Consider the following 10,000-nt stretch of genomic DNA (forward strand, 5'->3'; position numbering starts at 1 on the left):
TTTGGAAACAATTAAGTTATGTAAATAAACATATGTAAATAACTCATTTTGCAACGTATATATCTGCATCTAATATATAGAACAATATTTTTTTACATACTGGTGTAGTCTAGAAATTACGGTGCGATGAGACATGATTGCATGTGAACACATCTTGCTTTCATACTTAAACGGCAACATGAGCTATTTTGAGCACTTGTGGCATTGAAAAACGGGTAAAATGTCGACATTTTGGCTTTGAAAGTCTTGGTTGACGTGCGTGCAGTTTTCATCCAGCAGGATGGTCTGCTAATGAAATCTGCTCACGTCTCACTTTGTCTGCCAGCCCATGATAGAAATAAATGAAGTGTGAAAACATGACAAAGAGTGAGTATGACAAGACAGATGAATAGAGAGCGCACACGCACACACACACACACACACACACACACACACACACACACACACACACACACACACACACACACACACACACACACTCACTCACTTGTATTTGTTACCTTCTTGAGACCAGAGAAAAATGCCTCCCTCTTTAGGACCAAACTTTCTAGATAAATAAAGATTTATATTTACAACATTAATAATATATACATACTATGCAAATATAAAAAAGGTAAGCTTTTATTTATATATATATTTTTTACGAATGTTTTGTTTGTAATTGGTTTTTAATCTTCATTATTTACTTCAAGTTATTACAGTATGTCTCTATATACATATTTATTTGATTAATTTTGGCCAAAGGGGGTGCATTTCAATTTCTTACACACACTTGTTATTTCATATGTTGACCAGAGGGGGAGCACTTTTAAAAGCGACACACAGTCAATGTCAAAAATCCCTCCTTTTTGGGACCACCCTCATTTTGACCAGGAGGGGTGCAAATGAGACATTGTCTATTAGATGCAATGTTATTGATTCATGTCATCACTTGTTCACACCTCCTCATATGGAAGATGCTTTTCCTTCTTAATGTCTCAAGAAGGCTAGAAATACAACACACACACACACACACACACACACACACACACTTGTATTTGTTACCTTCTTGAGACCAGAGAAAAATGCCTCCCTCTTTAGGACCAGCCTTTCTAGGTATATAAAGAAGTGTATTTACAACATTAATAATATATACATACTATGCAAATATAAAAAAGTTTGTTGTGAAAAATGAGTTGAAATTTTACAAGAAAAAAGTCACAATTTCACAATAGAAACTTAGAATTTTGGCAGTATTATAATAAAAGTCGTATTTTTACTAAACGCAAGTCAAAATTTGACAAGAAAAGCTGAACATTTGTGCAATGTTTTGATAAAAGTTGGAATTTTACACAATAACAGCCGCAATTTTACAAGAAAAGCTCAACATTTTGGCAATTTTATGAAAAGAGTCGTCATTTTACTCGACAAAAGTCACAATTTTATAAGAAAACTTACACATTTTGGCAATATTATAATAATAATTGGAATTTCACTCGGCAAAATGATGACAAAAGTCGTCATTTCACTCCAAAAAAGTCACTATTTTACAAGGACAACCAAAAATTGACAATATTGTCATATGACAATTGTCACCATTTTGCATAAAAATGTAATTTTACATAAAAAGTCATAATTTTATGAGAAAATATTGCATTTATACAGAAACAGAAAGAATATGAGAAATTGTTCCCAATTTTATAAGAAAAAGTCGACACATTGTGAGAAAAAGACTGCTTTTAGTTCATATATTTGTTTTCAAATTTCATTATTTACTTCAGGTTATTACAGTATGTCTCTATGTACATATTTATTTATGTTTTTTTAATTAATTTTGGCCAAAGGGGGTGCATTTCAATTTCTTACACACACTTGTTATTTCATATGTTGACGAGAGGGGGAGCACTTTTAAAAGCGACACACAGTCAATGTGAAAAATCCCCCCTTTTTGGGACCACCCTCATTTTGACCAGCAGGGGTGCAAATGAGACATTGTCTATTAGATGCAATGTTATTGATTTATGTCATCACTTGTTCACACCTCCTCATATGGAAGATGCTTTTCCTTCTTTGTGTCTCAAGAAGGCTAGAAATACAAGAACACACACACACTAAAGCACACACCTTGTGTTTTCCATGGCAGTGGAAGACAACTCAGGTGAGGAGGAAGTATCGCACATTTCTACCAGCTTTATATTCCCTGCTCTGAGACTGACAGGCGACACTTAAAGAGACAGTACCTGCAGATGTCCTGAGAAGACGGGGTGATGGACGTCTTGGAGGCAATCGTTTGTCCCGCTGTGGAGTTGCTTGCCTTCAAAAAAGAAACAAAGAAATCATCCATGACTTATTCCTGAATTAATTTTTTGCCAATGCATTCGAGTTTGCCCAGTGGTAGTTGACTGGTAAACACACGTAGAAGAAGACAGGACGACTGGACTATGATTGAACTTATCCAGGATCTCTTCTTTGTTGTCTGGCTTAACCAAACATTGAAGATGCGGCAACGTGCATCAGACCAGGGGTGTCCAAACAATAGCCCGTAGTTGATCTTTAAACAGCCCGCGTCACAATCGTTAGCATTTTATTATTAGCACGCTAACTGTTTTTTTGTCCTTTTGCAGTTACTTGACGTATGATACCTGTTAGCATGCCATTGTTACTATGGGAGACTCTTTTTTTTATTCTCATTTTGTAGATTTACACTAAACACCGCAGTCATATTTTGGTATATGATGCAGGCTAATGTTAGCATGCTACCGTAGCATTTTTCAGGTCCACACAAAGAAGCATTTAAGTCCCATCTTAAAACTCCTTTGTATACTCTAGCCTTTAAATAGACCCCCCTTTTAGACCAGTTGATCTGCCGTCTCTTTTCTGCTCTGCCCCCCTCTCCTGCGTGGAGAGGTTATTAGGTGACCACAGATGAGGCGCTAGCTGTTCAAAGTCGGGACCCAGGGTGGACCACTCATCTGACTCTCAAACTATTAACTAGATCCACTATGGACTGGACTCTCACTATTATGTTAGATCCACTATGGACTGGACTCTCACACTCTTATGTTAGATCCACTATGGACTGGACTCTAACACTAGTATATTAGATCCACTATGGACTGGACTCTCACACTATTATGTTAGATCCACTATGGACTGGACTCTCACTATTATGTTAGATCCACTATGGACTGGACTCTCACACTATTAACTAGATCCACTATGGACTGGACTCTCACACTATTATGTTAGATCCACTATGGACTGGACTCTCACTATTATGTTAGATCCACTATGGACTGGACTCTCACTATTATGTTAGATCCACTATGGACTGGACTCTCACTATTATGTTAGATCCACTATGGACTGGACTCTCACATTATTATGTTAGATCCACTATGGACTGGACTCTCACACTATTATGTTAGATCCACTATGGACTGGACTCTCACACTATTATGCTAGATCCACTATGGACTGGACTCTCACTATTATGTTAGATCCACTATGGACTGGACTCTCACACTCTTATGTTAGATCCACTATGGACTGGACTCTCACACTAGTATGTTAGATCCACTATGGACTGGACTCTCACACTATTATGTTAGATCCACTATGGACTGGACTCTCACTATTATGTTAGATCCACTATGGACTGGACTCTCACACTATTATGCTAGATCCACTATGGACTGGACTCTCACTATTATGTTAGATCCACTATGGACTGGACTCTCACACTCTTATGTTAGATCCACTATGGACTGGACTCTCACTATTATGTTAGATCCACTATGGACTGGACTCTCACACTATTATGTTAGATCCACTATGGACTGGACTCTCACTATTATGTTAGATCCACTATGGACTGGACTCTCACACTATTATGTTAGATCCACTATGGACTGGACTCTCACACTATTATGTTAGATCCACTATGGACTGGACTCTCACTATTATGTTAGATCCACTATGGACTGGACTCTCACTATTATGTTAGATCCACTATGGACTGGACTCTCACACTATTATGTTAGATCCACTATGGACTGGACTCTCACACTATTATGTTAGATCCACTATGGACTGGACTCTCACTATTATGTTAGATCCACTATGGACTGGACTCTCACACTATTATGTTAGATCCACTATGGACTGGACTCTCACTACTATGTTAGATCCACTATGGACTGGACTCTCACTATTATGTTAGATCCACTATGGACTGGACTCTCACACTATTAACTAGATCCACTATGGGGGGGTTATAAACTGATACATGTTCCTGACCACCACGTTATAAAACCTTCAGGACTTACCTTGGAGATGTTGCTGGATCGACTCCCTGAGCGACCGGGGGCCTTGGCCTGGCCCTAAAGCGAGCAAGAAGAGGAGGATAGAGGACAAATGAGGAGGGTGAGTTGATGCTCTTCATATTACATCCCATAATGCTTGAGTGGCGTGAGGATGAATGGATGAATGTACGACAGGAAAATATCACACATTTATGATCTAAAGCCCAGAAAAATGATTAGAGTACATAACACTATTTGTATTTATTTCCAAATATATAAAGTTATTGTACTATTTATTTACAATACAATTCCATTATATTTTAGCATTTTATTTTATTAATATTCAAATTATAATTTTAATGAAAGATATTGTTTTAATTTGGGTAATTTAAGATAACTTTATAAAAATTTGATCTTTATTTATGTTATAATTACTGTATATAAGACATTTTAAGTTACAGTATATCCAATATATTAATATTGTTTTTTTCTAGAGATGTCCGATAATATCGGCCTGCCGATATTATCGGCCGATATATGCGTTAAAATGTAATATCGGAAATTATCGGTATCGTTTTTTTAATTATCGGTATCGTTGTTTTTTTTTTTTTTTTTTTTTTTTAATTTTTAATTTAAAAAAAAAAAATTAAATCAACATAAAAAACACAAGATACACTTACAATTAGTGCACCAACCCAAAAAACCTCCCTCCCCCATTTACACTCATTCACACAAAAGGGTTGTTTCTTTCTGTTATTAATATTCTGCTTCCTACATTATGTATCAATATATATCAATACAGTCTGCAAGGGATACAGTCCGTAAGCACACATGATTGTGCGTGCTGCTGCTCCACTAATAGTACTAACCTTTAACACTTCATTGTACTCATTTTCATTCATTACTAGTTTCTATGTAACTGTTTTTATATTGTTGTACTTTCTTTTTTATTCAAGAAAATGTTTTTAATTAATTTATCTTATTTTACTAATTTTTTTAGAAAGTACCTTATCTTCACCATACATGGTTGTCCAAATTAGGCATAATAATGTGTTAATTCCACGACTGCATATATCGGTTGATATCGGTATCGGTTGATATCGGTATCGGTAATTAAATAGTTGGACAATATCGGGATATCGGCAAAAAGCCATTATCAGACATCCCTATTTTTTTCAGAACTTTACTCCATAGTACCTTACTTTTATCATTGTTTTATTTTTTAGAGTTATGTTTTTATTTTGAAAAACTGCTATATTTATCCACAGTAAAACTACATTGTATTTGAGGTTATTTAATGAAATATACAATAAAAATGTTACTTAAATTTTTTTTTTATAATTATATAAAATTGCTACATTTATTGACATTATTTTTTTAAGAGTGTTAATCTTTGGGCACCAAACCATTTTTACAGAGCATTATTTGGTACAATAATTATAATGAAACGTTTCAGGACAGTTTGCAGACTAGAAAATATGTTTCCGGTTGCATGGAGATGACTTAAAATTTATTTTTAAATATATGTCCTATTAAAAAAAAAAAATCTTAGCTTACATTTGTCGAAATTGTTCTGTTTGGGTTTCTCTTCCTTTTTTCAAATAATCTCTTGAGTTAAAAAGGAGAGAATATTTTACAATCCTGCCTCACCGACCCAACATAAAAGGATTTGTTATGTAAATAAAATGCAGCGTAGGATGCTCATTTTCCGTCTCAGAATGGAATTGAAGGAGTGCAACAGTAATGGTGCGTTCAAGTTCAACAGTAACGGTGCGTTCAAGACCGCCGTCAAAAGCCCCACTGGCCCACGTGACATCTTGCTGGAGTCAAAGCAGGCAATCCTCTTACAACCTGGCTGTCCTCCTGCCAGGAAGTAAGACCACGCAGTTGTGCAATGTGTCTCTATTAAAAGGCCGCTCTAAGCACTTTTTCTTTGAAAGTGCCAGTAATGCTAGGTTCACACCAACGGCACTTTGACGGCGCTTTAAAGCGGCATGCAAAGCGGCGTTAAAGCGTAAACAAAGCCTGATTAAAGCGTGAGGGTCGTAATGGATCGTGGGAAAGCTTGTAGTGAAGCGGGACATGCGGCAAGTTCGCCAAATTTTTTTAAAAGGTTTAAAAAAATTTGGCACTCTGTCGAGGATGGAATAAAGCGCCGAGATCGTATGAAAGCGTGACAAAGCTCAGCAAAGCTTGACTCAAAGCGTAGGAAAGCTTAACAGATCTTGGTTCAAAGCGCGGACCCCAGTCTACAACTACAAATAGGAAGTGACTGTGATATTGACTAGTGACATTGAATATAAAAAATAAAAGAAATGCCTTTTATTATTGTCAACTAGCATAAGAAATGAAAGATAGATATTTATTAAGAGGACAAAGAAATAAAAGCAATGAAGATATAAAACATAATAAAGATTAAGATTAAAGATACCAATGATTGTCACACACACACTAGATGTGGTGAAATTTGCATAATATAACGGAAAAAAAAGAGAAATTGAAAAAATAAATGAATATAAAACATAATAAATAATAAACATAATATAACGAAAAAAGAAGAGAAATTGAAAAAATAAATGAATATAAAACATAATAAATAATAAACATAATATACCGGAAAAAAATAGAGAAATTGAAAAAACAAATGAATATAAAACATAATAAATAATAAACAAAATATAACGAAAAAAGAAGAGGAATTGAAAAAATAAATGAATATAAAACATAATAAATAATAAACATAATATAACGAAAAAAGAAGAGAAATTGAACAAATAAATTAATATAAAACATAATAAATAATAAACATAATATAACGGAAAAAAAGAGAAATTGAAAAAACAAATGAATATAAAACATAATAAATAATAAACATAATATAACGGGAAAAAAAGAGAAATTGAAAAAACAAATGAATATAAAACATAATAAATAATAAACATAATATAACGAAAAAAGAAGAGAAATTGAAAAAATAAATTAATATAAAACATAATAAATAATAAACATAATATAACGGAAAAAAAAGAGAAATTGAAAAAACAAATGAATATAAAACATAATAAATAATAAACATAATATAACGGGGGGAAAAAAGAGAAATTGAAAAAACAAATGAATATAAAACATAATAAATAATAAACATAATATAACGGGGGAAAAAAGAGAAATTGAAAAAATAAATGAATATAAAACATAATAAATAATAAACATAATATAACGGGAAAAAAAGAGAAATTGAAAATATAAATGAATATAAAACATAATAAATAATAAACATAATATAACGGGAAAAAAAGAGAAATTGAAAAAACAAATGAATATAAAACATAATAAATAGTAAACATAATATAACGAAAAAAGAAGAGAAATTTAAAAAATAAATGGATATAAAACATAATAAATAATAAACATAATATAACGAAAAAATAAGAGGAATTGAAAAAATAAATGAATATAAAACATAATAAATAATAAACATAATATAACGGAAAAAAAAGAGAAATTGAAAAAACAAATGAATATAAAACATAATAAATAATAAACATAATATAACGGGGGGAAAAAAGAGAAATTGAAAAAACAAATGAATATAAAACATAATAAATAATAAATAATAAACATAATATAACGGGGGAAAAAAGAGAAATTGAAAAAATAAATGAATATAAAACATAATAAATAATAAACATATAACGGAAAAAAAAGAGAAATTGAAAATATAAATGAATATAAAACATAATAAATAATAAACATAATATAACGGAAAAAAAAGAGAAATTGAAAAAATAAATGAATATAAAAAATGTGTGGAAAACAGTATACTGAGTTTTTCACTTTTTTTTTACTTATTTGTTTATCATATTTGTCTTTTTTATTACATTATGTGTTTTATCCTGTATATAATAAAACAAAAAGAGAAATCAAATAAATAGATAAATCAAAAAAAATGTGGGGAAAACTTAGTATCTGAGTTTTTCACATTTTTTTTTAACTTATTTGTTTATCATATTTCTCTTTTTTATTATATTATGTGTGGGCATGCAATTTATTCATCAAATTCACAAAATAATAATCACAGCATCTTCCAAATTGCACATAATTACACAACAATATCACATTTCAAAGTCATTATTACAAATTAATGTTCATAATGTTCATGACACATTAATTCCAATGCACAACAGAGCTTGATAATCGTGTCAGAGCCTGATTTAAAGTGTCAGGATCGCATCAAAGCATAATAAAGTTCAATAAAGCGTAATAAAACGTATCAAAGCGGAATTTAAAGCATATCAAAGCGGCATCAAATCGTGAGGAACGGTAATTCGTCCCCCCAAAGTGTATTTACAACTAATTTGTATCAGAGCGTATCAAAGCATAACATTACTTCGGAGATCGGGATATTCGTGGAAAAATTGACAAAAATGACGGCGCTTTGTTCGCCGCTTTAAAGCGCGGCAAGTGCCGTTGGTGTGAACCAGGCATAAGTTGCCAGTGCATCCAAAAAAACTAAACCAAATATCATCTAAAACAGGGGTGCACATCACGTGGGTGGCGAGCTAGCGGTGGATGGTGGAGGGTGTGTCAGTCCATCGCCAGCCAGGCATTAAAAAAATAGTCCTAAAAATTAGTGATTATAAATTTTCACTATGGCGTGACTTTGGTCACTTGATTGACATTCACCGCACCCGAGGGTCTTGTGAGATGACGCTGGCTGCTGCCGCGTCATTATTAAGAAAAAACGACCGACAGAAAGGCCAGAAACACTTTTAATTTCAACAGATTCTCGCGCCGTACCTGCCGTCAAAACTCCAAAGACCGACTGCACAGTTGCACAATAAATGCTCTGCTTCATCCTGCCTGCGCTAACAAAATAAGAGTCTCGGAAAGCTGGCGTGCACAAGCTAGCAAGCTACGGAGTTAGCCACCAATGTATTTCTTGTAAAGTGCATTAAAAGGAGTATGGAAGCTGGACAAATAAGATGCCAAAATTGACATAAAGGGTCAACTCTTCCAACAGACTTCACATCTTCAGTAAATCTGTCTTCTCCGCCATTTACGCTGTCTAAAAAAACTAAACACGCATTGGTATTGTTTAGGTGTGTGTGTGTGTGTGTGTGTGTGTGTGTGTGACACGTAACCTGATTTGTGATTTGTAATGTGGTGATGTCACACTCTGTTGAGGAAACATCAAACTACATAAGGAGTTATAAAAGCCTGTCAGCTGATAATGGAGGCTGAGACACACGCCCACACACACACACACACACACACACACACACACACACACACACACACACACACACACACACTTGTATTTGTTCTTCTTGAGACCAGAGAAAAATGCCTCCCTCTTTAGGACCAGCCTTTCTAGATATATAAAGAAGTGTATTTACAACATTAATAATATATACATACTATGCACATATAAAAAAGTTAGTTGGAGTTTCACAAAAAAAGGTCACAATTTCGCAAGAAAAACTTAGAATTTTGGCAGTATTATGATAAAAGTCGTCATTTTACTCAACGCAAGTCCAAATTTGACAAGAAAGGCTTAACATTTTGGCAATTTTATGAAAAGAGTCTTAACTTTACTCGACAAAAGTCACAATTTTATAAGAAAACTTTACATTTTTGGCAACGTTATAATAACAATCAGAATTTTACTTGGCAAAATGATGACAAAAGTCGTCATTTTACTCCAAAAACGTCAC

At 33.4% G+C, this 10,000-nt stretch overlaps 1 protein-coding gene across 2 annotated transcripts in view; it reads right to left on the reverse strand.

The window, feature by feature from the left end:
* Positions 1–10,000, reverse strand: part of LOC133639831 (uncharacterized) — a 35,862-nt gene that overhangs the window by 17,093 nt on the left and 8,769 nt on the right. For both annotated transcript variants that reach the window (XM_062033475.1, XM_062033474.1), the window contains exons 2-3: positions 4,308–4,361; positions 2,220–2,293 (exon numbers count right to left, since the gene is read on the reverse strand). In XM_062033475.1, the coding sequence (XP_061889459.1) occupies positions 2,220–2,293; positions 4,308–4,361 (128 nt within the window). The remainder of the gene's footprint in view (positions 1–2,219; positions 2,294–4,307; positions 4,362–10,000) is intronic.

This window comes from Entelurus aequoreus, linkage group LG22 (genome assembly GCF_033978785.1).
Source record: "Entelurus aequoreus isolate RoL-2023_Sb linkage group LG22, RoL_Eaeq_v1.1, whole genome shotgun sequence".
Classification (NCBI taxonomy): Eukaryota; Metazoa; Chordata; class Actinopteri; order Syngnathiformes; family Syngnathidae; genus Entelurus; species Entelurus aequoreus.